Source organism: Vanacampus margaritifer, chromosome 9 (assembly GCF_051991255.1).
Source record: "Vanacampus margaritifer isolate UIUO_Vmar chromosome 9, RoL_Vmar_1.0, whole genome shotgun sequence".
Lineage (NCBI taxonomy): Eukaryota > Metazoa > Chordata > Actinopteri > Syngnathiformes > Syngnathidae > Vanacampus > Vanacampus margaritifer.
The window spans coordinates 28,051,163-28,078,984 of NC_135440.1; the positions used below are offsets into that span (position 1 = coordinate 28,051,163).

The 27,822-nt window shown below is 44.7% G+C and overlaps 3 protein-coding genes across 3 annotated transcripts; all 3 read right to left on the bottom strand.

Annotated features, from left to right (window-relative positions):
- Positions 1 to 2,057: 2,057 nt before the first annotated feature.
- On the bottom strand, positions 2,058 to 8,696 carry rpz4 (rapunzel 4). The gene is made up of 2 exons (XM_077575760.1): positions 8,551 to 8,696; positions 2,058 to 4,366 (listed from the first exon to the last, which is right to left on the bottom strand). The coding sequence occupies exon 2, from the start codon at positions 4,350 to 4,352 to the stop codon at positions 3,180 to 3,182; it is 1,173 nt and encodes a 390-aa protein (XP_077431886.1). The 5' UTR covers positions 4,353 to 4,366; positions 8,551 to 8,696; the 3' UTR covers positions 2,058 to 3,179.
- Positions 8,697 to 10,392: 1,696 nt separating this feature from the next.
- rpz5 (rapunzel 5) lies at positions 10,393 to 16,817 on the bottom strand. The gene is made up of 2 exons (XM_077576540.1): positions 16,699 to 16,817; positions 10,393 to 13,014 (listed from the first exon to the last, which is right to left on the bottom strand). The coding sequence occupies exon 2, from the start codon at positions 12,946 to 12,948 to the stop codon at positions 11,767 to 11,769; it is 1,182 nt and encodes a 393-aa protein (XP_077432666.1). The 5' UTR covers positions 12,949 to 13,014; positions 16,699 to 16,817; the 3' UTR covers positions 10,393 to 11,766.
- Positions 16,818 to 16,887: 70 nt separating this feature from the next.
- Positions 16,888 to 26,607, bottom strand: LOC144058208 (protein rapunzel-like). The gene is made up of 4 exons (XM_077576539.1): positions 26,470 to 26,607; positions 24,657 to 25,156; positions 21,208 to 23,936; positions 16,888 to 16,960 (listed from the first exon to the last, which is right to left on the bottom strand). The coding sequence occupies exons 2-3, from the start codon at positions 25,148 to 25,150 to the stop codon at positions 23,246 to 23,248; spliced, it is 1,185 nt and encodes a 394-aa protein (XP_077432665.1). The 5' UTR covers positions 25,151 to 25,156; positions 26,470 to 26,607; the 3' UTR covers positions 16,888 to 16,960; positions 21,208 to 23,245.
- Between the last annotated feature and the right edge of the window lie 1,215 nt (positions 26,608 to 27,822).

The following is a 27,822-nucleotide window of genomic DNA, read 5'->3' on the forward strand; positions in this document are numbered from 1 at the left end:
AGCTCAAACGTGGAGCGGCTCAAATGATGAGCTGCGGCCGATCGCAGCTTTGGAAGGAACGAACGTGCGCCAAGTTACCGTTCGAGAGAATAAAGTGACCCGAGAGCCTCAGCGACTGTTTCAGACTTTTGCTACGCACGAGAGTGTAACAATATGCTTTCAAAACTCGTCTACTTTGAATATGTCTGAATGAATAGAATGTATGTAAGAGATGTGAAATCATACCATTTTTCCAAATGATTTTTTAACATTCTCACCTATTGCGTCTCAAATGTGTCCCCCCGCCATAAACACGGCTCCACTGTTGCTATTTTCCGTAAACGTCAAGGGTTGTTTTAGTGAAGAAAGTCGCACGCGAACACCTGAGGGAGGCAGTGGTTTGACGTCGTCATCAGTAGTGTCAAAATAATTAAAACCTTTATAGATTTTTTCAACCAAAAGATGCATGGCGGTTAAAAATATTAGAAGTAACAGTTAGTTGTACTGAATACATGTACTGTAGTGTATATATATTAAAAAAAAAAAAGTTTGTCATTGTAACCTGAATTCAGTCATTCTTTCACAGACCACTAGAGGGAGCCACTCCATACCACATTTTGAGAACCGATAAAGGGGATATCAACCTATTCACACAACACATTCCAACATTACTCCAAAATTTCCCATGGACTCCAAAAGGGTGCGATTGTCAAGCGGGCCCATGACTAAAGCTAGCCAAGCTCCCTGGTTGCACTTAGCCCCGCCCACACACAAGGCAGCCAATCACAACCCCCCCCAAGTGACAAAAAGTCCGTCCATTGGCAGCGAATGAGCCGAGTGGGAGGTTAGAGCGAGTTGAATTCAGCGACGTCGGCACAATTGGCGTCCCGCAAGGCGGGCGCATCCTCGCCACTGCTCGTGATGTTTGTCCGCGTTCTTGCCGTCACCCGACGACTGACGCCAGCTCAATGCGCCGACTGTGCGCTCAAATGGAAAGCATCACGGCACCTATTCAACATTCCCAATGTCCACTTTTGTCAGGGCCGTAAGAAAGGGAAAAAACGGTTTGAGGGATAGAAAATATATGCGTCCGGCACGATAGGTTGGATCGACACGAAATCTTGCAGGAAAGTTCATTATGACTGGACGCAGGAAAATCTAAATAGAAGCTATGCTGTCAAACTGCGAAAGTTAATCTAACGTTTTAGTTTGAATTGGATGTTTTTTGAAAATGCCAGCATCCCGCACCAGCGTCCGATTGATGCAAGGTCCAGTATGTGTTTATCATGAGCATGAACATCGACAGAGAATCAATGCTGTGAAATGTTTGAGGTTAAACAGACATTTGGGTTGAAAGGTGCAATTTTTCACCAATCCCAAATGTTGGAAAATACAATGTAGCACTCGTGGTCTGATTGTCGTGTCGACCGTAACACAACGCCGAAAAGTCAAAGTACAACCTAAGCTGCCAAAGGCACTCTTTGTTGGACATTTTTATTTGAAGGCTGTCGTGCCGGATTCAACAATTCGCAACCAATTTTGAACGCAATGCGAGTGATGGTTAAAATGTGAAGTTTTCAACTCAGGGTGAGGGCGGAGCCTGAAGTTGTCCGACCGGCCATGAAACCAGATGCACTCCCTGGAGCATTATCAAATATTAGCATCCGGCACTCATGTGTGCAATCGATGCGGAATCCCGCCAGCATGTTCAGAGCCTGGTAGCAAAGTTTTCGATGAATCGCCAGAAAGCACCAAATCTTAAGTTCTGACGTCGACCTAAATGGCAGCGTATGAAGAATTATTGGTTGACAGCGAAGTGCTTTATTTTCTCCTCTTTTCAACATGTTGAGGAGCGTACGTCTCGTACGTAACCGGAACGCACACTACTTTGCCTTGTTTTGCATTTTTGGAACATGACGCGCATCTTTCTGTGACAAAGATAGAAAAGCCGCAACCGTGATTATAGAGCCGGCAGGGTGTTTCCACGCTCGCCAAAATATCTTTTTCCTCCTCCTTGGAAATGCAAGTGAGGCAAATTCTGTTTTGTGAATTAAAGCCACCACAACACACAAAAAACATGATATTAATTTTGGATATTTATTCTTTTGTACAAACGCCAAGCAGCAAACACGGTAATGAACTACGTGAGAGAGATACTTTTAACAATCTCTGGTAAATATAAAGAAAATGTTGTCCGGATGATAAACTGCGTCAGTACGCAATACATGCTTTGATCAAAGTGGTTAATGAGAGCACATACATTCATAGGTACAAATTTGCACAAATCGTACCTCTTGAGGATATAAGCAACTATTGAACAACGTCTAATTAGATTGTGTTAGCTGCGTGCTAACAATAGTCACAACAGGACTCAATAAAATGTGCGTTTTATGGCCAATCATCGAACTTCTCAGCCATGCTCAAGAATCGCACGATCACAAAAACAAAAAAGTCGGCAGAGTCCGCATTTGAAGTGGGAAGAAAATGGCCGCTTCTAACTAAAAAGTGTCGAGTGACTTGCCGTGTCTTTTGAGGCTTTTATGATAGATTGGCTACCAAATATCATCTTGTTTCTTGAATCTGGCTTTGGAGGTGGAGTGTTATCACATTTTGATCCTAAAATGGCCACTTTAAAACAAAATGGCAGACTTGGCTCAAGTCAAGTCAAACATTTCTTTGCAATTTGTCTAAACATTTTATTGTGATGAATATGAGTTAGGCAGCAAAAATTGCTCGTTTAAAAAAAAAATTCATTCTCAGGGGGCGGCCATTTTGCCACTTGCTGCCGGCATAAAAATGACCAAATTAAATTACAGAGCCTAAGGGCTGAGCAAGTGACCCATTACAGCTCACCAGTTAGCTGGGTTTGGTCATGTGACGATGTCATTTTCATTGGACAGCAAGTGGCAAAATGGCCGCCCCGAGATGGATAAAAAACGGGTGCATTTTTGCGGCTTCATTGATATTCCACAAATGCAAACTTCATCACATGACTGTGTTTAGGGTTAGCGGGGGCGCATGCTATTGTCAAGAAAACTTTTGACTAGACTTTGACCACACGGATCGACTCACGTCAGACTTTCCATTAAATGTGATGCTGCAGAGAGAAACTGGCTTACCAGGACAAACGATGCGTTTAAGGCACACAAGGAGAAAGGTGCGTCAGAATGAAGGCGTGGAGGCAGGACGTCACGGAGCCGTCAGGCCGAGTGAAGGCACACGTACAAGTTCTTGTGCTCCTCCCAGTAGTGAAGCTGGTGCGAGAAGCTCCAGGCGCAGGCCAGGTCCTTTCTGGTCTGGACGGCGTGGACGGCGCATCGGCCGGGAACCTTCTCGAACAGCAGCTTGGCCATCTCCACCGCGCTCAGCTTCTTCTGGCTCTGGATCAGCTGGCGCACGTGGGCGTGATCTACGGGCTCGGGCGAGGAGCTGTAGGACACCACCACGTTGAGTTTGTCGTCCACCGCGGGCACGTGGAAGCGGCTGTGGCCCACGGGGCAGTGGAAGTTCTTGGGGGCGAAGAGGCCCGTGGGCGACTTGAAGACGCGCACCGACCAGCCCACCCAGTCGTACTTCTTGCTCAACTTGGTGACGATGGCGTCGGCCACCTGCTGGTTGGTCCAAGCGGGATTGTCCCTCAGCAGCCGCCTGGCGTCCAGCTCGGCCTGCTTGGGGAAGCTCACGACGCAGTCCTGGATGACGGCGTCCATCTTCTCCTGCACCGCCTTCATCTTCTCGCGCCAGTCCTTGAGGAGCGCGTCTTCCTCGTCGTAGCCCTTCAGGGCGGCGTGGCCCAGTAGGGCGATGATTCCGAGGCAGAAGAGCTTCTTCAGCCGGGCGCAGAAATCCTCCAGAGGCCGGCGGCTTTTCTCCTCATAGTTGAGGACGATCTCCAGCACCGACTCGCTGGAGAAGTTGTCGCCGGTCACGGCGTTGTAGAGAACGTGCAGGTTCTTGTCGCCGCCGGTCTTGTCGAAATGCTCCAGGAAGAGCTTCTTCTTGACTTCGCGGAACTTGGCCTTGGCGTTGAGGATGTCCATGTACTTCCGGAACTGGTTGGTGATGTTCTCCTCCACCGAGAAGTAGGTGGCATCCATGCCGCTCTTCTTGATCTCTTCGTGGATTTGCCGCATCTGGTCCGAGATGGCGTCCAGGCGGTCGCGCACCTTCTGGAACTGCTCCTTCATGAAGGCCGCCTCCTTGCTCTCCACGTTGTCCAGCGCCAGCTTGACGATGGGCGCGGCGATGGAGAAGACCGGGAAGAGGTCGCCCACGATGCTGGCCACAACCTCGGCGCCCTGTTCGAAGACCTCCATCACCGTCTCCACCATGTTCTTCTTCTCCGCCACGAACCTCTGCAGCTGATCGGCCATCTCTGGAGTCGCTTCTGTCCAAGGGTAAAATATCAAAACAACTCAAGTCACATTGAAGTGACCTTAAGAAGAAGCCGCCGAACCGACTCCATGCATGGCGTACGCACGACAAGCCTAAGTTTTAGGGGTGCACCGATCACAATTTTCTGGCCGATCTCCGACCTTTTAAAAAGTCTAACCCGCCAATCCCGATTTTGATTTTTTTCATAACAAGCATACACCGTCAGAGTTCCAGTCTTATTCAATTGGAAAACATTGAACAATATATGTGAGATAATACAAACGGATTGTTTTAAATGCAAAGGAAGTAGTTCTCTGAAATGAAAATTTGTCATCTCAGCAGAAGAGGACAGTGGCCGACTTTTTCAGACCTCTGAGGAGGGAGACGAGATCGGTGGAAAAGATCGGTTTATATTTCAGGGATTGGCCGATCCCCCAAAACTAAGGAAATCGGGGTTGATAAATCGGCGCACCCCTATCTTTGACATGCTAGCTCCGTTGCTAGCCAGAAGTGCAAAGCGCCCACCTTTTCCTGTCTTAATGCTAAGCTAACATCCTACATTGCTCCACAGTCACTGTCTGATGAACACACGTTTGCTTTCATGTAGCGAAGCTAACGAAAGGTACAGCTGTTGCTAGTCCTAATGTTAAGCTAACACGCTACAAAATGATACAGCCTATTGAAAAACGGGTTTGGTTTCATGAAACACAGCTAAGAAAATACCCTCTTTTTCCTGTTTTAATGCTAAGCTAACATTCTACATTGCATTACTGTCTGGTGGGGGAAAAAACGGTTGTTTTCTGTCACAACGCTGACTAAAAGGTTAACTTGGTTCCAGTCTTAATGCTATGCTAACTAATTAAGGCCACCTCTCACTGGCCTTAATTCTTTTGTACTTGTATGTATTCTTAAATGTAATTGGCACTTGCTATACTTCTTCCAGATTCTCAACAAAATATCACAGCCACTTTAATGACTGCATATGAAAAAGATAATATCAAAAAGTCGCCTCTAAATAATCAAATAGGCGCGAGAAAGCGAGAGGAGGTTAAAGCCGCTGGACCAAAGGGTGCAGGTTACCATGGCAACTAGGCAATGGAAAATAACCCGTCCGCCTGTGTTGCTCCAGGGGATTAAACGGCACCCAGTTTTGTTAGTTTTTTCCCAAGTCTGCCGTGTGTAGCTAGCTACCATCAGATGATGGACATTGAGTGTACTCTGATCCAGAGCTCTTATATCACCGCCACGTCTCGCCTGAAATGCTACACCCGAGGACACTTCATTAGGTACATGATGACACAACACTACAAGAGATTTATTTTCAGTGAAGGATTTTGTGTCAATTTTTCAATATTGTAAGATGGAGGTTTTTTAATGGGATATTTCCATGAATTTGTCAAAAGAGTTTCGAAAAAAAACAACAACCAGATATTCAATATATATGAGGTTTGCCGAAGAAGGCGTCGTACACACAGCAGAAAGCAATCTAACACTGGCTGAAAAAAACATTTGAAAAGTCATCATTACGATACCATTTGTTGTGATTAATTCGTTTATAATTTACCATTGTAATGAAGCTAAACTATTTGATAACTCAAATTCAACCCAATAATCAAGTGTTGCATTTTAAGGGTGACTTTGCACTGTTAAATACATTTGATTATTATTTTTTTTTTTAAAAATTGAAAGTTAACTCTTTTACTGCCAAAGACGTTAAATGACGTTCTGCAAAAACCTACGGAGGAGCGCCAAAGACGTTAAAAAACGTCCTCCCATTTTTTTTTTTTTTTTTTTGAAACGGGTGCTGTGAAGGCTTGCGGAGCTCTCCTGAAAGTTTCAAGCAGGTTTCTTGAGCCTAATGACTATTTTTGGCCCCTAGAGGGCAGCGATGACTCTCTTTTGACAAGATCGGGTGGGCGTCAGTAGAGGCGGAGCTAGAGCGTTGAGCAGGAGATCAGAATGGAAAACAAAGGAAAAATGGCGGCCGGTCGCGAGGAGCTAACGCCAGAGCCGTTTTTTTCAAAGACCAAAAGCATCGCTAAAAAAGCACATTGTTGATGACGATCATCATCATCGATGATGAAGATGATGGTGACTCCGTGGTTGGAAAGCATTGACGCGGCAGTAGAAGACGTTAGATGGAGCTAGATGGAGGAGGGAACGGGCAATGGCGAGCGTTTGCAAGCAGCTCTACACTTACAAGACGAAAGGCATCGACCAACGCTAAAATAGTACATTGATATCCATGATGATGAAGGTGAATCCGAGCTTGACGGCGAAATTGGAACCGCTGACGCGGCGGCTATGACGGTGTCGTAACGCGGAGCGCGACCGAGCACGCGCAGGCGGACGTTCGATCGGACGACGGAGAGTGCCCCGAGTCCAATGCATATTCATCGGAGGAAGTGTGTACAGTCTGCTACTTGCTTTTTATTTCCCGGAAAAAAAGGCCGTCAAGAAAGTGTAACGTTTGCACGCAAAACGGACCAATGTGAAAGTGAAAGTAAACTGATGTGCGAGTCCTGGCGTCTCCTTGCACGCAGGAGAGCGTTACAAAAGGAAAAACTGTATTTGAAACATCCACATAATTGTAAATAGTACCACAGTTGCACACATTTGTAAATAGTTTGCGAAATTGTTTTGTCAAATTGTTACACTGTTGAATGGAAATAAACGTATTTTGCAATCAAAAAACACTTTTTCATTGTTGGTGAAAGCGTTTTACAGAAGTAAAGCACTATTTAGGTGTTTGTGGCATCATTCATGGACAAAAAGAAGTGTACAATTCACTAGAGTGCATGAAATAACATCGTTTCACAAAAAGCTCTTTTTCTCCGTTTTTTGTTTCAAAAGAGAGAATTTCGGTGAAAGTAACCATTTTCTATTGTTGATTACTGAAGAACGGAATAAGGTAGAAACAAACTTTTTTTTCTGATGAAAGCTGAGAGTCCAATCTTTCATTTGGTCGGATGTGTCTTTCCATAGTCCAAACACAACATTTTCTGTGGACCTTGAAAGATCACTCAAAATGCTTAAATCGGCTGGCACTGGCGACGTCCCGTTTCTGAAAGCGTCTGGCAGGCAAAGAGTTAAATCCAGAAAAATATTGGAGCACACCAGAACAGATTTTATTCATCAAAATTGTATTAACTATAATTTGCTTTTCAAAAAATTATATCAGTTAATTTGTAAGAAAAGAAGAGTTATGATGATGATTTTTAAAGGAATTTACCAGTGTAGAATAATTAAAATGATTGATAATTAAAACACTTTCCACCCCTTAAACTACTGCACAATATATATTTAAAAAAAACGTGAATATATAATTAAAATGAATTAAACAATTAAATTATTAATTAAAGTAGAATTTAAACCCATCATAAGTATTTAATGTTATTTTTTTTGCTGGCTGCAGGGTTCACCTGCATTTCATTCCGGAGGGTTGTGTTGATCTTTAGGTCACAATAAACACGAGTGTCAAAATAATAGAAACAAAACCCAGCAGGTGGACTATGACGTTAACGCCACATATCTAACTGTACCTAATGAACTGGCAACGAGTGTCATTCTCCGTGTTGTTTCTAAATGCAACTTGTCACGGCGTACAATGTGTGTATCCTCCAAAAGAATTGTAATAGTGCATATTACATGGTCAAAGTGTCCATAGTGGCGTAAGAAAAAAAAAAAAAAACAATATCCGCTGGCACTTAATGGAGAGCTGAGCAAACCCCAACAGGCCGTTAATGAGCTCTCATAATGGCCAAGGCATCGATCGACAAGCTGAGAGGCAAACAAAACATGTTAACAAGATTGTTCAAACCGCACAAGACAAGAGCAAAACTTTTCGAACACGCAAAATCAACACAAGACAAGCAGCGAAACACGGAAGGTGATGACGTCATAAACAAACGCTGAAGCGACCAACGCCCAGAAAAGTTGGACTAAACACGTCTTATGTCGTTCTACTATCAACGTGCTGACTTTTAACAGCTTAACGTTGGCAAACGAAGCCACTCTAACAAATTAAAAACATTTCGTTACACGAGGCACAAAGCGTTCGAGAAGCGCAACAACCATCGATCAAGTAACGAGAGAACGAAACAAAGTCGATAAAAGTCCTTTTTAAAACGTCGTCCAGCTTTACGGCGATCCTAGACGGGAAAATACTTTTCTAATTAGTGATTCAGAAGTACTCACCTCCTCTAAAAGAAACCCCAAAAAGTTTAGATGAAGACAGGAGACGTCAAACTGGTCCACCACGGGGTGCTTCCGTGTTCTGGTCACGTGATCGAAGCCTACCCGTTTTAGGAGGTAACAGCAGGTGACGTCACCCCACGCGGTCCTCCACCCACTTGGTGAACTAGCAGATTGAACATTTAAAAGCTACTTTTGACTATCCAGAATTAACGTACAACTTGTACATGTCAATTTCATTTGCAATTCAGTTTAGTTTGGTTTAATTCAAAACTAAAATGAGCGATATTTGCTACGACATTTCACTTTTGCCATTCATGTGTTAAGATCTCTGAAAAGCCACATGTAGGGATTATCAATTGAGGAGAGATATCTTTAACTGGATCATGAGTCATGACATACACTCACCCCACCTCAGAATTTGAATAGCGGAGTACAATGTTGTCCATGAACCAGGAAGTTGCCTGCTAGCTAACAAACATAAAGGCAATGAAGGATTTAGTTGATTAGTGATTTAGTAGCTCTCAGCTCTTCAAAAAGAAACAAAGTTTTAAAATCTTTTGCTTGACAGTGTTTTTCATTTTTGCTGCTTTGAGTTGACGGAACCCTTTGTACAAATGGTATTCTGTTTGTCTAAAATCATCATCCGTGGACCTTGAAGTAGCCTGCTAGCTTAATGCGGCACCTGCTGATATAATGTTTCCTAATTGCACATTCCGCTGTAAATGTATGATTCATTCTGTAGAGGTTCTTGGGCCCGGTTGTAAACCAACTCTGTGTTTGTGCTACCAACCAAAGACTACTGTGAAAATCGGGCCTGCCCCCAACCTACAAACCAGCCACCAAATTACCCACAACATTAAATAACATTATGGTTTCAGTAGATGTCGTCTGGTCTTATGGGAGCGTCTCATAAATAGGAAACTGTAAAGAAGCCAACAATAGTAATGTTGACACAGTAAACGCAGCATGTTGGAATGAAAGCACATGACTGAATCCTGAAAGACAGCTAGCCCAGTTGACGCAGGGAAACCTCAAATTGCAGCATTTCCGATATATGACTTGCAAGAAATAAACTTCTACTATCCAGCAAGTCTGTGTCCACGGAGTTGACTGCTTTTCCGGGAAGAAGAGGGAACCTGATTATATTCACTACACTAGTAAAAAAATGTAAATGATAAATTGATTACTTTCTTTGGAAAATTCATCCTGATGCTCGAATGCTAATGACAATTCCCAGCTGCCGTCACAAGTCAAAATGGCGGTCTTACTCGGTGAAATGACCGAGTCTCTCCAAATCTGCGTCCATCGAAGAGCATTGGACTTTGCATCGTTGTCATTTGACTTGTGAAGATTATTTTGATTTCTAAATGTGATGAAATGTAATTTGAGTAAGAGAACAATCTGCCTGGTTTGTATGCTAGTCACAGGCAAAAGCAATACAATAAGCCGTTTGTTTTCACCGTGTAATGCAAATGAAGTATTTGCATTGCGGAAATATATCAGAAATGCCCGAATGTACGGAATTGTCAATAGTCCTGTTTTTTTTCTAATGTTCTCCTTGAACAAGGAAGTTGTCTGCTTAGTAACAAACAGACCAAATAATACAAACAATGGAAAATAAATAGATAAATAAAAATGGACATGCTGAATGTCCTATATGACAAGAGTCAAGGTCTGACAGGCAGGCAAGGCTAAAAATAAATTAATTAATTAATTTTAAAAAAAGAGTGTAAAAGTCTCAAAATAATGTGAAGGAAAGTCTAGATCACAAGTACGGGTTCGGCTTGCTTCCTCACACTTGTTGAGAATTGTTCTTGTAAATCAGACGACAAATCAATGAGGTGTTTTTAAAAATCAGCATACTGTACTTTTAATGGAATGAGTTTTTGTGCATTACACTGTTCCAAAAAAAAAAAAAGAAGGAAAATGTGTTGAATCAGAAAAGAAATACAGGGCAACGTTAAGAACACTGACAATAAAAACAAACATCACAGTGATTCAAGTGTGTCAGCTTGACCTTGAAAATCAAAAGTCCTTGCTGTAGGACAAGAAAATATGTGGGATTCGGCCTTTTGTATCTTCTTGATCCTAAGAATGCTGCGACGTGATGTTTATGTAAACAGGAAGTCTGGCTCGCTGCCTCTTGGCTATTTCTGCTAAGCTAAAACATGCTCGTCTTTTGCAAGATTTTGTTGGCTTATGAAACAACGGACATGGCTGATGTAGACTTGATTTGGAAATATTGGACCACTAAAGGAGAGGTTGGATGCTGTTTAGCCTTCTCACAACAAGTGTGACTGCACTATTTTTCACATTCCACAACATGTTGCTAATGGATGTTATTAGTGCAACAGATCCACAGCCGCAAACACAAACACACTTTTTGTGAAATTGCCAGCTCACAAAAGATGTATTTTGGTTGTCAAACTCATTTTTGTTACATGCCACAATCAGCCTCAGTGAGCATGTTGACGTTCCCCCAAAAATATTTGGGCAACTTTTATCATGGCTTGGTAGACAAAGGATATGCAAATATATACTCACAAACAGTGGCCACCAAATGCGGCAATACGATATCATTCAAAATAAAAGTAATATAGCGCTGTGTGGAAATGAACGTTTGCAACCAGCTACAGAAGTTGGCGTGTCTACAATTGGTGACATAAATATAATCGATTTGCTACCGAGGCAGCTAACTAGCATGGCTAACGGAAGTGCGTTTCCGCCCTGACATTACTTCATAACGCGCAGAAGAGCAAAGCATATAACTACTCGTTTTCTATTTTGATGCCATAACAGTTACATTGTTTATGTTTTTTTTTTTTTATATGTTTACTAATCTACCTACTGGTCAAAGGAAAACATGTTTTTTGTACTGTAATTACAATAGCCTGATATTGTAAGCCTGTATTTTTGCTCAGTTATACCATCAGAATCGGATCCTGGTTTAACTAATTGGTAAAAATAAAATATCTATATTTTTTTTTTTAAAGGCAATTTTGCAAAAAAATGAAAAGAACAAATTCATTTATTCATTTTTAAGTAGAACCTTTTTTTCCCCGTTCAGATTCCGGACCTTGAGTTTGACCACTGTGACTTTGCTGATTTCACACTATCACGTCCGCTTGAATTGAGATTCGGGTCTCCAAATTGCCTGAGACGAAATAAATGGATTGACTCGGTTGAACATTCATTGGTGCCGTGGGGCGGCCGCTTCTACTGCGGGTGTACGCAAAGGAAGGCCCGCTTGTGCTTGCCGTAGTAGTAGGACTCCACGCTGAAGTTGTTGGACTCCACCACCTCCTTGTAGTGACTGACGGCGTGCACCAGGCAGTCGGGGAAGCAGCGGTTGAGCGTCAGCGCCACCGCCATCATGTTGCCCTTCAGCCTCTGCCGCTCGATCTGCTCGTAGATGCGGGTCTTGTCGATGGGCTGCGGGTCCACGCAGAAGGACACCACCACCTTGATTTTGTTGCCGGTCATCAGTTCGAACCAGTTGGCACCGCCGCTGCCGTGGAACTTGCGTCCCGCCAGCCAGTTGTAGAAGAAGATGCGCTCGCGGTTGTTGAAGGCGCGCACCGACCACTTGACCCAGTCGTACTTCTTGACCAACGCGGACAGCAGCGAGCGCGTGAAGTCCTCGCTGACCGCGCACGCCTCCTCCTTCAGCACGTCCTCCAGGTCCAGCTTGGCCTGGTCCACGAAGGTGTCGGTGCAGTGGTCCACGGCCGCCTTCATGCGCTTCTCCACCGCCACCATGCGCTCCTGCCACTTGGTCATCAAGCCCGTTTCCAGCGCGCCTTCTTTGAGGGCGGCGTAGCCCATGACGGCGATGAGGCCCACCACAAAGAGCTTCTTGAGCCGAGCGCAGAAGTCCTCCACCGCCCGCCGGCTCCTCTGCTCCGTGGTGACCACCGTGTCCAGCATGGGGTCGCCCGCCGTGTTCTCGCCCATGACGGCGTTGTACAGGGCGTCCAAGTTCAAGTCGGCCTCGGTGTTTTCGTAATACTTGATGAACTTCTCCTTCTTCTTCTCCTTCATGCTGGGCTTGGCGTTGATGAACTCCTGGAACTTCTCGTACTGGCCCAGTACGTGAGCCTCGCGGTCCATGTTCTGCTTGTTCATCGACGTCCTCTGCAGCTCCAGGGCGATTTGGTCGATCTCGCTCTGGATGCCCACCAGCTTCTGGTTGACCTGCTCGATCTTCTGGCTCAAGTAGATTGCCTCCTTGCCCTCCGGGTTGCTGAGGATCTCGGCCGAGGCCATGAACACCGCCTCCAGGATGGGGTGCAGCTGGCCAACGGTGGCGGCCAGAACCTCCGACGCCTGCCCCATGATGTCCACCCCTTTCTCAATCTTGTCCTTGTTGTCCAGCAGCCAGTTTGCCACGCTGTCCATGGTTGCGCCAGTTGACGGCCGCTAGATAACGGCCACAAAATCAATCCGTCGCACTCGGGGACGTTCCTGAAAGGAGACCAAAGGGGGACACTTAAAGGAGACATTTTAGGACATTTTTCCACACTAATTCAAACCAAGTGGAAGTCAGTCAACAACCTTGTTACAATTGGCCTCGTCTGGGGGCGGGGTCATGACTCAGCCCACCCCCTCGACTGCGGGGTGGCTTGGATTTTGGCTTTGGTAGCTGCTAAGTCATAGCTGGACAGAATCAGTCCTCAATTCTGAGCAGCTTACGTCGGGACACGTTTTCTGACATGAGGCAGCCGGCAAAAAATGTTCCACACTCCTTTGGTGGACAGACACTCCAGAAACCAAAACGTGCGCTGACTTTTCCACCACATGTCCTCTCACCAAAGTCACCGGCAGGTACGAACTCCGAGAAGCGGACCTCGTGCCGACACGTACAACCTACTTTGGGACACGTCGGCACACGTCGGCATCGGGCCGCACCCTCACGGCACAAAATACACACAAACACACACGGATACCATCATGGTGTAACAATGGCGGCCAGCCAGCGCAAACACAGATGTTAGCAGTGGACGAAACGAGGTGGGGGATTTTACTGCGCCGGCACGTCACTTATCGTGTCGGCTGGGGAAGGACACCAGGGAGATGATCTAAGTTGCGCTTCAACTGCCTGCGCTGGCCGTGTTATGTCGGAGGGAAAGAGGCACACCCAAGCCTGGATAATGAAAAGCCTTCGGCAACGCACTTGCGCAACCTTGTAATCACACACACACACATTTGTCTTTGTATCATCGTGGGGACATCTCATTGACATGATGCATTTCCTAGCCCCATTCCTTACCCTAACCTCAACCATAACCCAATTCAAACCTGAACTCAAAAACCAAGTCTTGACCCTCAAAAAGAGGTCCGAACTTGTGGGGTCCAGCAAAATGTCCCCACAGTTTCAAGTCGGTCCCCACAATGGTGGTAAAACACGCTTGTATGGGCCCTACCATGTAGCAAAGATAAAAGCACACTGACACACACACACACACACAATGTACATTGCCATGTGTGTGCTTTTATAGAATAAAAATACAAATGAAGGTTCCTGTTATGTTGCGAGTTAAATTGACCCACTTGAATGTTGAAAACTCTGCAGAAATATTTTTTAAAAACATAAAATAAATTAGGAGGCTCTTGCTATTTTTTTGTTCTTTTTTGGGATATAGATTAAAATTAATATCAGAATTATGCATCCAAAACTAGGAGACTCTTGTTAAATTCTTTAAAATAAATCAATAAAAATTCTTAAATTATTTTTATACGGTAAAATGATTATGTACTCTAGTAAAACAATTAGTAGTAAGTAGTTTAGACATCATTAAAACGTTGTCTATTTCGTCATTTACAGGACATTTTAAATATAATAACAGCCAAGTGACACCATTGTCACTAAAGCAAAAAAAAAAAAAAAAAAGTGTAGACATTCCCATTGTATTTCTGAATCCCATCTGGGCCTCTGAAATCTTCTGACAATCCTCTCAAGGAGCTCTTAACGTAACCTAAAAATTCCTGGCAACCCGTCTAATCTGACAAGTAATTCCATAACATTCTCAGAGAAGTGTGAGGCAGGAATGGACAGAAAGTCTTATCTTGGTGAGGGAGGTGAGCTTGACCCGGTTGCTGGGGATGAGTCATCCTTTCGAAAGCTGTGATTGGTTGACCCTGAACGCTCAGAAAATAATACACTTTTGGTCAAAAGGATGGTCCTGAAATTCTATGAAATTAGAGGGGAAGTCAACGCCAACATTTTCTTTACAACAAAATGTTGTCCATGAGTCAAACACGGCCTTCTGAGGAATTTTGTCTGTGGAATATGAATGAAGCCGCAAAATCAACCCGTTATTATTCATCCCGGGGGGCGGCCATTTTGCCAGCTGCTGTCGACTGAAAATGACATCACAGTTGCTCGGGGCTCAAGTCACTAATCAAGCCTCACCTGCTGTCTGAGTATGGTCATGTGACATCTGCAAATTCAGTTGCGATTGGTCGTTATGCAACTAGGATGTCATTTCCAGTCGATGGCAAGTGACAAAATGGCCGCCCCCCTGAGATGGATACTTGCAATATTAATCAGAATGTCGTGTTTAGACGAGTGGGGCTGCATGGAAAGCATTTTTGTGAAGAACAGTTTTGGCTCGACTTCCCCTGTAAATGTTGCAAATGGTTGCAAAGCATTTTTCTTGTTTTGAACATTTTGAAAAATGTCTTGGCAACGGCTACGTTGGCAAACACGTGCAAGCCTTCACCTCAGTGAGATGCTAACTTTCGGCCCAACTTGCACACTCCTCACAATGTGATCGTTTTGATTTATTTGTCTGTATTAATTGCCATGCTGGTCATTTTCACATTTCCAACATGTCAACTCAATTCTGGTATTTCATAAATTGACTGTCATCCATCATTTGAAGATTATCTCTTCTGTCCGCCATTTTGTCCTCTGCTTGGGGAACTCCTATGATGACTTTCCTGCGCTTAACAGTTTTCACCTCAGGAAGATTCTTCAGGAATAGCTTTTTATCTTTGCTCGGATCGACTCTTCACTTTTAGGGGGAAAACATGATCGGAAGAATGTTCTCCCACTAGAAGCAACATTTTGAGAATGATGAGGAATGCGGCCCCTGTGCTTTCTCTCTCGTTCCTTTTTGAAGGCTGACAAAGCAGGTGCCATTTTGGACCATGTTGTGCACACAAACATGGCAGGAGGGTTCATTAAAGCCGGTGCGATGTTGCAGTGATGAGGTCACTCGGTGTCATTTTACTTTCAGTTCATTTAGACGCGTTCATAACAGGCATCAACACAAAATATGAGCAATTGCGCATCATTTCAATCCAAAATTTGGCAAAAAAGTTTGCTCTTTTAAAGGAGTTTTTTTTTTTTTTTTGAAAAGGCGAGGCACTTGTTAGCGAGTTCGCCCCCCTTAGCAGCTTTCACATCGCCCTCCCTCCCTCCCTCCCCACCGTGACGACACAGCTCCACCCTTCCACACGGTCCGAGGCCCCTGACGACGACGACGACGACGACGCCTGAAGGTTTTCAACCAGCTAAAGGCCGCAAACAAACAAAAAAAGGCACTTTTGACACAAAGGCAGCGCAAACGATTCGTGTTGCGCTCCACTCGAACATTCCAGGCCACTTGCCGGCACGTCATGTGTGACGTCAGCAACACGCAGACGTCGTCACTGGTCGAAAATGCATTGGCAGATCAACCAAAGGCCTTATTTTTTTCTTTCAGTTTCACTTTTTTCTGCTAAATGAAACAATAAAGGGTGAATGAATAGATAAATTGAGCATCAAATCCACACCTTGAAAGGTCCAAATGCATTTGGATTTGCATGTTACAGCTTTAATTCTTTCCATTTCACATTCCTTCTTTCTCCCTCACTTTTTTTTTTCAATACAAAATGCACCTGAAAGCACCAATTAAGTAAGGATTCATTGAAAGCTCTCTTTCAAATCTTCAAATGTCAGAACAACTATTTCCTTTTCACTTTCTTTTTTTTCCCTTTCTTTTGTTAAAGAGAATTGAAGCCAATCTCACCTTCGAATTGACTGATCAAAGTCCACTAACCAAGCAACAAGAGGCTTTAATTCTTTCCATTTCACTTTCTTTAGTTGGAGCTAAAAAGTGCTGAAGCAGTTGTAGGAATAAAAAAAAAAAAAAGCGAGCTCACCTTCTCAGACTCCCTCCAACTTGTTCCGTAATCCAGCTGGGAAGGCGAGCACCAGCCTCTGCCGGATGGATTTTTTCCCTCTCCCTCTCTCTCTCTCTCTCTCTCCCTCCCTCCCTCCCTCCCTCTCTCTCTCTCTCTCTCTCTCTCTCTCTCTCTCTCTCTCTCTCTCCCTCCCTCCCCCCGGTGCATCTCGTCACGCCCCCTGTGGAACTCCTCCGTCCTTTAACAGCATTCCAGACGAGTGGATGGAGCGAGAGGCACACTGGGACAGAAAGAGATAACATCCTGTAAACACTCCTCCCAAGTGGGGGTCTTGCTGGCACAAACACACGACGTGAGAAGAAACAAAGTAGAACTTCATGAGTCTACTAATGCAGACTTGTCAGCTAATCATTTCTTTTCCTAACACACTGGACGGGAAAAGCCCAAATGAACGGAAGAATCCGTGTGTGATGCAAAGCGTGAGAAAGGAAAGGGGGGAGTGAAAAGGGGAGCGTTCGGCCCGGTTGTCCCCAAGACAAAACCGGCCTTGTTGTAGTTGGCAGCTGGTTGCCACGGCAACCGCACCCACTCTCCTCAACTTGAGCCGACTGGAAGAGCCCTAAAGACATACATTAGCGACGGCAGGCGATTGGTGGCCGGAAGAATCGCTCGGTCACGGCACGCCGTCCGGATGAAAGGCCACGTTTGTGTCGGCCCGTACGCCGTGACAGGCGCTGACGCAGCGTCACAAGTTGTTTTGGTCAAATGTGGTCACGTGTTCTGTTTCTTTCTGATACCTGACCTGCGATAGCACACATTTGGGAGCGATTTTTTCGAGGGCTTGTTAAAGTGTCAGGCAAGTCCATTTCGAACAAGGGTGTCAAACGTACGGTCCGCCGCAGAGTCCAATCCGCCGCGAAGGGATAGCCAAATATTAACTGCAACTTTTGCGTACCGGTAACTGCTGTTGCTAATTTTATCCTCTGGAGGGCGTACTGACAACCACTTTAAACTCATTCAAACCCAAAAACATATAAATGTTTTTTAATACTTTGTCCTTCACTCCCAAAAACGTATTTATGCGTTTTGTTATGTTGTTTTTTTATACTAGAGCATACGGAAGGTTTTGATAGAGTTTCTGACATGAAAAGGTGACTTAAAGATATGGTAGTTATTACAACAAAACGGCCAGCAGGTGGCAGCAGAGTATAAGAGATCAGCCAGGGCCATGTTGCATCAAGCTCTTTTTTTCAGGTTTGTGAATATTGATGAAATTTAGCTATGTTCTAATGTTAATTGCTGCAAAATGGAAAAAGATACAAATAAACTTTTTTTTCCTGACAAAAGAAGAGACTCTAATCTTTCTTTTGGCAGCTTCCATGTTTTTCCATGTGGACCTTGCAAATCCGTCCAAATACAGCAAAACAGCCGGGAGCGAAGGGGGTCGCTTCAGTGAAAATGGCACAAAACATTCTTCTTTTTTTATGATCTCTGGTGGACGTCTAACAAGTGGGAACAGTCGCTTTTGCTTTGTTTAAGTGACATAGAGAATGTTTTTCTATTGACTGGCTTTTATCTCTTTGACCTTGGCCAGCATCTAATGTTTCCTGCCTGCCGCTAAAGTGTTCCCCTGTGACCCCCCCCCCCCCGGCCCTCCCCCAACCCCCCCGGCCGAGATCAACAAATGCAAACTGGAAATAACGTGTGAATATGATTGTTAAGAAGACTCAAGGTTTGACTTCCAGGTCATTTCTTTTGTGCAATATTATCGTGAATTACTGGGCGAGAGGGGCCATCATTTATTGTATGACACACGCAGTGAATACAAAAGTCTACACACCCCTGTTAAATTTTGTGATACAAAAAATGAGACTATGATCAATTATTGGAAAACTTTTACCATTAAAAGTCACCTGTAATTTGTACAACTTATTCAAAAATGAAATATTTTCAGAGGGGATGCAAATCAAATAAATGAGTGAAATGTGGTTGCACAAGTGTCCACACCCTCTTAAACCAAGGATATGGCTGTGTTCAGATGGACCAATCACAATCAAACTTGTGTTCACACCTGCCGCCATTTGCAAGTGCAGCTGTTCTAGTAGTCTGTTCCTGATTTTTTTTTTTTTGTTACTTTCATTGATTTGATCATTTCTAGTCGTCGTGTTTATTTGAGATGTCATAGAAGTGCTTTTGGATATCGCCGGTGGGATTAGATGTGTGCAAACAAGCCACGAGCTAAGTATGAAGCTTTCAAAGACAAATATTATGTTACTATTATTAATACTGGACTGGACAAACCGGTTTGTGGCTTCAATAAGAAAAAAGAAAAAAAAAAAAAGAGTATAGAAAAGAATTTCCTTCCACTTATGCATTAGAATAACTGGTTTAACAACAACAAAAAGGCCGGGGGGGGGGGGCGGGGTGTCACATTAGGACAAATGAGAAACTTTTGCATTAGGATGAGAAACTAAGAAAGTTTCTCGTCCTAATGAAAAACACATTTTCCAATTTTGTGTCTGCGACCTTACTGTCATCCGATATCAACATTTCAACAGAAAACTTTTGCTTTAAGGGAGGATGTCCCCGCAGATGTTTCCGGGACAGGACGTGCAGTGACACGTTCGGCCCGTAGGGGTCAACAGAGGGCGAGGGGGAAGAGGAGAGAGGAGGAAGAGGACGCTTCCTTTGCCCACTCCGGTCATCCGTCACTCTCTCGGGTCAATACGAAGCGACAGGAGAGGAAAGAGATTAAAAAAAAAAAAAGGCCGGGAGGGAAGCGCAATCGATTGCCTGCCGTTGAGCCGCTTTTGCTGGAGCGCCACCAGGATGCGCAATCCAATTATTCATTTGGGCCCGCTTGCTGCTTTAATTACATTCTCCACGTTAAGTTATTTACTTTCCGCTGCCTTCTTTCACTTAAACAAGATATTCGCGCTAGTCAGCAAAATGTCCTTTTTGTCTAATTAGGGCCTGACTTGAAATCAATGAAGTCACGTAATTACCAGGTGAGAATTGACATTTTCTGAGAAAAGTGTCGTTTTTTTACCCCATAATATTACAGGGATTAAGTTGTGTTTAGAGAATAAAAATTAAAGTTGCATAAGAGGAGAAATTAGGGATGGACGAGTACAGATACCGAGGCCTTATTTCAAGGTATCGGCGAGCCGCCCTCTTGTGGCCATTTTACGCTCGGGAAATTTGAAAAATAAAAAAATTGCAATTTCATTTTGGCCAATTTTAAAAGAAAATGCTATACTTTAAAGAGAGAATTCTCTTAACTTGCTGACAGTTTGGACCTTTGTCAGAGCTGTCACACTTCCTTGTGTGACAGCTCTTAAAACCTTCACTAGTGCTATCAGTACTTAGTAGTAGTTCTATCGTATCGGACTGAAAAAAGTGGTATTGAGCATACTTAGTTATATATATATATATATACCTGATGACATCTCGTCCAAAACGTGCCAGCAGCTGCTTTGTCGGAAGACCTCATTCGTGTGTTGCATTCACCTGTGGCACGAGTCTTGTATCTAATTGCATGTTGGTTGCTCGCCAGCAGGGGGCGCCCTCCACCTTACACTTAACTTGTCCTCGATCTCCCTTTCAAGAAGACGCCATCGTGGCTTGAAGGCCTTTTATCCAATTGGATCAGTCAAAGAGCAGGATGGATGCCTAATAACATCATCCTGAGCCGAGAGGAGCCTCACATCGATCCACTCTTTCATTTTGCTTATGAAATATTGATATTGGCTTCTATCTGCTTCTGCAGATGAAGACATTCTCTCTGTCATTTGTTTCTTTCTTCCAAATGACTAACCGACTTCCTGCTCGTTTTAGAGTCCAAATCTTTTCTTTATTTTTTATTTTTTGCACGTGAAGGCCTGCTGCTCGGTCATAATAACACGTTGAGGAACTGCTAAGTTGATAGCGCCCTCTGTCTGCCAATCACTGTAGCTACACTTTCACCCCGAGTTGATATGATGACGATAGTGATGCAGATTGATTTCTTGGTGATCAGCTGGGATCGGAACCGATCAATTCCATCAAACATGCTTGACAACAGGCAGTCAAGAGTCGACCTTTTCTGCACAAAGATTTTGTCTCACTTTTTATACGCAAGTGTTGAACTGCCGACACTGTTGCCTGGCGAGCACGTTTGGATCCTTCAAGTGTTGCCACTGAGGCTTTTTAACGAGCGGGAGAAAAGGAAAGAGCACGTCTCCGATCAATATTTGCTACCTTTGGCCAAAGGCCGTGCAGCCACTAATCAATTTGCTGCCACCGCAATATTAGACACACCTGAACATAGCGCAATAAAAGATCAAAATGGCTCCCTTTGGACTGATGCGGGTTGTTATTGTGGAGAGCTGGTTTGAAAATGTGGAAATGGACGGTTGTCGTGACGCAGCGCACACAACCAGGAATCCTGCAATTGCTCATGACGACTCTTTCATTTGAATTATGATCACTCATTTGAATCGGAGGGCGTGGCGAGAAATATCATATGCGAGTGTTTATATTTCTTACCATTCACAAATCCTTCGGCGTTGCCCTCCATGTCGAAAGTTGGAAAGTTCTCTCTGCTCACAAACCAAAATAAATTCCTAGTTCTCGGTGGAAAACATCAGCGCGGCTTGTGGTATTTATTTATCATCATTTTCATAACACATGAAGCCAGGCTGAATCCAAGGCAACTGACAAGACAACGAGTCACACCTGGATAAGACGCGAGTAGCCGGAAGGAGCTGATTGGCTGACACGGGAAGCTGCAAATTAAAACCTAACAAGTTGACGTGACAGAACATGACGGCAAACAAAATGGAATCAAAACAAAGTCAAGAAAAGCACAGATGATGATTCTCAAGCGGAATTTCTCGTCTTGCTGCCACATCCCAAAAGCGCGTTAGCATGCTAGCTTCATGGAGGTCTCGTAATCGTCCGCAGGCGTCTTTAATGCGGACGCTTGTTTGTGCTGCGATTGGCCGGGGACCGGTCCACGGTGCCGGCTCAACCATGACAAACTACAGGAAATGGCTGGATAGAATATGCCAACCCTTTAACATAAAAAAAAAAAAAAAAAAAGTTGACAAAGGTCCAATCAGCTAAATGAGTCGAATGGAAAGCATCCGTATTAAAGCACTGCATCATTTTTCAGTGTCTGTTTTACAGCCGGGCACAAGACTGCAGAAAGCGTCTGGGTAATGAATGCTATGCATGCTAAGCTAAGCACTTTGCGACTCGCCTGCGGTCTGGGAAACGCTGACTCGGGTGCGAAGGGGAATTCAATTAGCGGCCGCAGATGCTAACGGTGCGGCGTCAATCACATTTGAGCCGCGAGGAAGCGGGCAACCGATGAGATTAAACACTTCCCCACATCCATAAACGACTTGTCCGCTGGCAGGAAGCAAAACGCATTCAATGCTTACTTTATTGACACCAATCAATGCCGACACTTTTTCGTGGCATTAGAAATCATATTTGGACATAAAAGTGTGCTCCCAAATGTCTTTTCTGCTCTTGAAGATGATTTGAGTTCATGGCTTGAAATGTCGGTGGTTCTTCAAAGTGCACCACTTGGGTGAGGGTTTGATTCGGGGGTGTTGGCGTTGGGGGCGGGATCACGTTAGTGTTTTAGACTTGAGTTTTGGGCGGTAGGTTTATGTTTAGAGGCTAAAAACAGTTGGTCAAAAAATAACCCCATTTGGGTCCAAAAAAAGGCTTCATGTGACGCAACTTTCTGGGTGGCTTTTTTATGGTCCCTTTTTCACGCCCTTTTTTTTTAAAAAACTCAACTGTTTTTAGAGTGTAGAGTTTATGTTTAAGGTTAGGGAGGGAAAGGGTTAAGGTTTGTAAATATGGATTATCGGGTTAAGGGATTGGGATTTAGGGTTATGGTAACGGAATTAGGGTTTGCAGGGTTAGGTTTAGCATCAAGGTTGAATTATTCTGGATTAGGTTTACGGTGAGGGATTAAGAGTAGTGTTTACTGCCACATCATTCGAGCCAGGTTCCAAATATTACCCCAGGAATTGGAAATGCAAAAGTCGCAGGTTTCCAAATTGTAATCGACGGAGGTCTGGCAAGGTGGTCTCCATCCATCTCCCGTATTCTGCCATGTTTCCTTTTTGGGCTGAGGTGGAATTTTTGAAAACGACACCCGCGCTGATCATGTCTTTACCTGGCATGGGGGTGACGAGGGTGCCAAGGGTTCGAGTAAGTATAGAGGACGAGCGGGTTAGGTGAAGTCATTCACAATCACGCAATCACAGATTCTGCTTCTTCTTCTCCTCCAGAGCCTGATAAAAAATCAGGGCCATGTTTATATTTGAGGAAATTACAGTTGGATTGTTAAGGTTAGTGAGTTAGCGTCACAGGGTTAATGATTAGATGCTCGGTTTATGGTAAAGGGTTTGAGTTTGGAGGATGTTAGGATGAGGGGCCAGGGATTTAGTTGTTTGGGATTTGGGCTTGCGGTTTGAGGTTTAAGGTTCGGGAGTTAGTGGGTGAGGGTATAGCAGTCGGAGTTTGTGTGTTGAGGGTTCCACGGAATCCCCGTTTTGCGCTTTCAGTCGGCGTGTACGCACACGGCGACGTTCTTGTGCCTCTCCCAGTAGTGACAATCGTCTGGGAAGCTCCACGCCGCCGCCGACTCCTTGTGGCGGCTGACGGCGTGAACCACAAAGCCGCTCATCTGCTTCTCCAGGACGTCCACCACGGCGGGGGCGTTGCCCTTGCGGGCGGCGCCCTCCATCATCCCCAGGATGGCGTCCCTGGGCACCGGCCGGGGCTCGGTACTGAAGGACACCACCAGGTTGATGTTGTTGACCTGCAGAACCTCAAAGCAGTTGCGGCCCGCCATGTGGTGGAAGCGCTCGCCGGCCCGCCAGTTGCGGTAGGCGCTCCCCGAGTGGTTGATGAGGCGCACCGACCAGCTCACCCACTGGTACTTTTTGACCAGGAAGTCCAGCAGCTGCCGGCTGCTCTCCTGCAGGTCGTCGCTTTGGTTCTCCTGGAGCAGATGCTGGGCGTCCATTTTGGCCTGCTCGGGAAAGGCGTCCACGCAGGACTGGATGGCGGTCTTCATGCGGACCTCCACCTCATCCATCTTATGGCTCCAGTCTTCCATTTTGTCCCGTTCTTCCTGCTGGTTTTGCGTCAAGGCCGTGTGGCCCATCAGCGCGATGAGACCCAAGCACAGAAGCTCCTTCATGCGCACGCAAAAGTCCTCCAGCAGGCGGCGGTTCCTGGAGACGTACCTGACAACACGTCACATCGGCAGAATCCTTTCACATGTTGTCTGCTTTTCATGGCAGCACTTTTACAATGGCACCCGAAACCCGAAACTCAAATCTTGTTTGTAACCCAAAAAGTAAACTCTCTTAACGCCCAAACCGACTCCGATCCCTAAAGCTGACGCTTACATCTGGTCAAACAAAAACAATTCGAACTCTGAACTCTAATCTGTAATACAAAGTCAACTGCCTTCTAGTAACACTAATCCTACACTTTAAAAACAGTTGGGTCAAAAATAACCCAACTGTGGGTCAAAAATGGATCGATCCTCTGCTTGGGTCGATTTGACCCAACTTTGAGTCAAGAAATGAAATCTTTTAGTGTAAAACAACTCCTAAATATTGGTCAGATCCTTTACTTGGATCCTAAAATGTGGTCATTTTGTATAACACAAGCCAGAAAGTTCGGATCGGTCCACTTTTGATCCATAATTGGCTTACTTTTTCGAGAGTGTCAGCAAAATAAAATTAGAAAATATAACAATCTGTTTGCTGCTCCCATTTAATTAAATTACTTGTCCTTTAGGATTGAACTTTTTTAAAAATCAGCAAAAATAAACTGACCATTTTTTGTAGATTTTTTTTTTTAACGTCACGCGCACCAAAAAAGTCGCCTGCTGTTTGCCAATTTGAAAAGAGCTCCTATTGGCCGATCGAAGGTTGGGACGGTAAAAGCGAGCGTACCTTTCCACCACGTCCAGAACGGACTCTCCAAAGCTGCTGTTTCCCATCAGCGCGTGGTAGAGCACAAACAAGTTCTTCTCGCCGCCGCTCCTGGAGAAATGCTCCAGGAACAGTTTGGTCTTGACCTCCCGGAATTGCGGCTTGGCCTCAAGGACGTCCAAGTACTTCCTGAAGTGATTGCGGAGGTTCTCCTCCACGGCAAAGTACTGCGAGTCCAGCCGGGCCTTCCTGATCTCGCAGTCGATGTCCTCCAGCTGGCCCGACAGAAGGTCCAGACTGTTGCGGACCGTCAGGAACTGCTCCTTGACGTAGAAGACCTCCTTGCTGTGGACGTTGTCCATCGCCAGACGCAGGACGGGGGCGGCGGCCTCGCACAGCGGGAAGAGTTCCCCCACCGCGCTGGCCACCACCTCGGCGCCGCGCTCCAACATGTCCATGGCCGCCTGGATGGCCTCCTTCTTCTGGGCCACCGCCTTCTCCAGGGGGCGACTCATGCTGCGCTGCAAGACAGGACAATCCTCCGGGTAAATATTCAAAACATGTCGCGCAGGTACAGATTTGCAAGCGTCGGCCGTTGTCGTGTCTCGTCAGACCGGCTGAGGCGAACTCTGCAAAGCCGAAGGAACGACGAGAAGGAAAAAAGCGCAGCATCTTGTTGCGTTGTTGTTCCATTTTGCCAACAGCTTTTCCTGCACTCTGCATACATAATTTAAGTTGGCAGCAACATTCCATAAGAAGTGGATTGGAAAAGTCACTCATCTCTGTCAGCCAATCAGAACGCTGAAAAACAAACAACAAAACTCGCTCTGGCTAACTATAGCGTGCTCCCACCGCTACAATGTGATTTCTTCATTTTGCTGTCCAATTATGTCAGCATCGCACTTTTATCAACATCAGAAGCTGAATCTGAAACTGACTACAAAGAGGGTTTGCATACTGGACTGGACTCAACTGGACAGGAAATAAAGGTAAAACGTCCTCAGTTTAATAAGAAATAAGTCGTTTGTAATGTACTTGTTAGCTTGCGAGCTAACTTGTGACTAGCACGTGTGGTGGATGCCCCCCCCCCTTAAAAAAGAAAAAAGAAAAAAAGAAATACGTCAGTTGACCACATTTTCCTCATGTGCAACCGATCATGATGTCCGATATTCAAATCACATCCATTCAAAGGATTTTTAAATTCTAGTGTTAGTAATAATTTTTCCATTTTTCACACATTTCCCACCATTTTGAAGCAACAATTTTGTTATATCATTCAGGTGAGCAACACTCTACTGTGTTCGGACTCAAATTGAAAAGACATTTCTTTTGACTTTAAAGAGACTTTAAGCAGAGTCAGCAAACCGATTGTGACGAATGCCAACATTTCAACCGCCGCCGTCGACACAATTAATTCCCATCATGGTGAAATTGGATGTGGCCACTCCAAGGCTGCTCCTGTTTTCGTAAATAAAAATCATAAATAAAACACAACACGGATGCCGGTGATGTCATACACACAAAATGGAGGCTGTGTACGTGTGTGTGTGTGTGTGTCCTTGACTGGATGCGTTCGTATAGCATCCAAGACCGAGCCTGCAATCTGATAAATAAAAAAAAAGAAAAGAAAGAAATCTCCTTGATATCCACATAAATCATCACAAATAATCAAATACGAGGCTGATTCTGGGTGGGGGGGAAAATCAAATGAAGAAAAACAAAGCAGTAAGTGTTTGGCGGATGCGCACTTTTACGCACAAGTGGCCCCCATGAGCTGACGTCACGTGGATTTTCATCAGTCCGGAGAAAAAGCATTCAGCACATTCTTACTTACCTCTTCTTCTTCTTCTTTTTCTTCTTCTTTTTCTTCTTCTTCTTGTTGTTTCACGCCGGACAAGTTGAGTGGAAGATTCCCCGCGTGCTGCTTGTGTGTGAGGAAAGCTGCATGGGGAGGGGTCCGAAAAAGAAGACGTGGAAAGGAAAGGAGTGATGCGCAATAGAGGGAGGGAGGGAGGGAGGGAAGGAGGTGAAGAAGGGAGGGAGAGATGCGCGAGACGACGCAACTTGATGTCGTTTTTCGTCGACAAGATTCCTTTTTTTCTGAATTATTTGTGTGCTTTTTGGTCCACCTTGAGGAGCATCTTGAAGGTGAACACGCCACTGAAGGTAAGATGATCTCATTTATGTTGAACATATGATTGCGCTTGTTAAAAAAAAAAAAGGGGGGGGGGGGGTCAAGACATTCACAAACAGGCAAAGATCTTGCCCTTAATGAGGTTTGATGGGGTTTCTTCTCTTCTTTCTTTGTTGTGCGCTGAATCCATTTGTGCTGTGGCTCAAATGATGCATTTCCAACATGGAGCAAGACGGTTTGGTTTGGAACAGGATGTGCACGCAATTGCGCAAATGCTACTTTGCGCAAAAATGCGGAATGAAGCCCTCCACCCACACGCAACCTGCACCGAAAATAAATCACGATGTTGACGCAAATCCGGCCTACAGATACGCAACAGTTCAAATAGTTGACATGCTTTTTCATTTATTTTATTTATGTATTTTATGCTGCAGAATTGTGCCAGTCCAATCAGCATTTTTTTTTTCTGGATTGCACACACGAAACCACTTCATCTGGATATTCATGATACCGGCTTCAACATTCGACGCCTTCTTTATTTCATAAATGAATGAATACATAAAAATAACTACCCCATTGCTCTAGATGAAGTATAGAGTAGAAAGCAAATACAGTCAAAGGCGAGTAAAATGTATACAGGCTATTTATAGCTCTTAATCACAAAAGAGTGTCAAGGGGCCTCCTAGGCCCACATTGGAAATTATGAACGACATTTAAACCTGATCAGATTTGACTTTTTAGACTGATCTCAACACCCCAGGGGAGGGGGGGGGGGGGCGCAATTGGGGAAAAGCGTACTACTAACTGTAATTAGTGCGTGATGGACAGTCCGTGGAAAGAGGTGAAACGTTTGCGGTTGAGAGAAATAGCAGCATCTGCTGGACATATTGAGAAATTGCACCCCGTGTTGCTCTCTGGTCATTTTATGGATATTGACGCACATCGCTCGTTTAGCACGTCCAAATGTTGAGCCCATTTGATATTTCCCCCTCACAAATCAATAGTATTGGTCAGCCTCCATCTGTGCTTCATTTTTCCAAATTGTCGACCAAT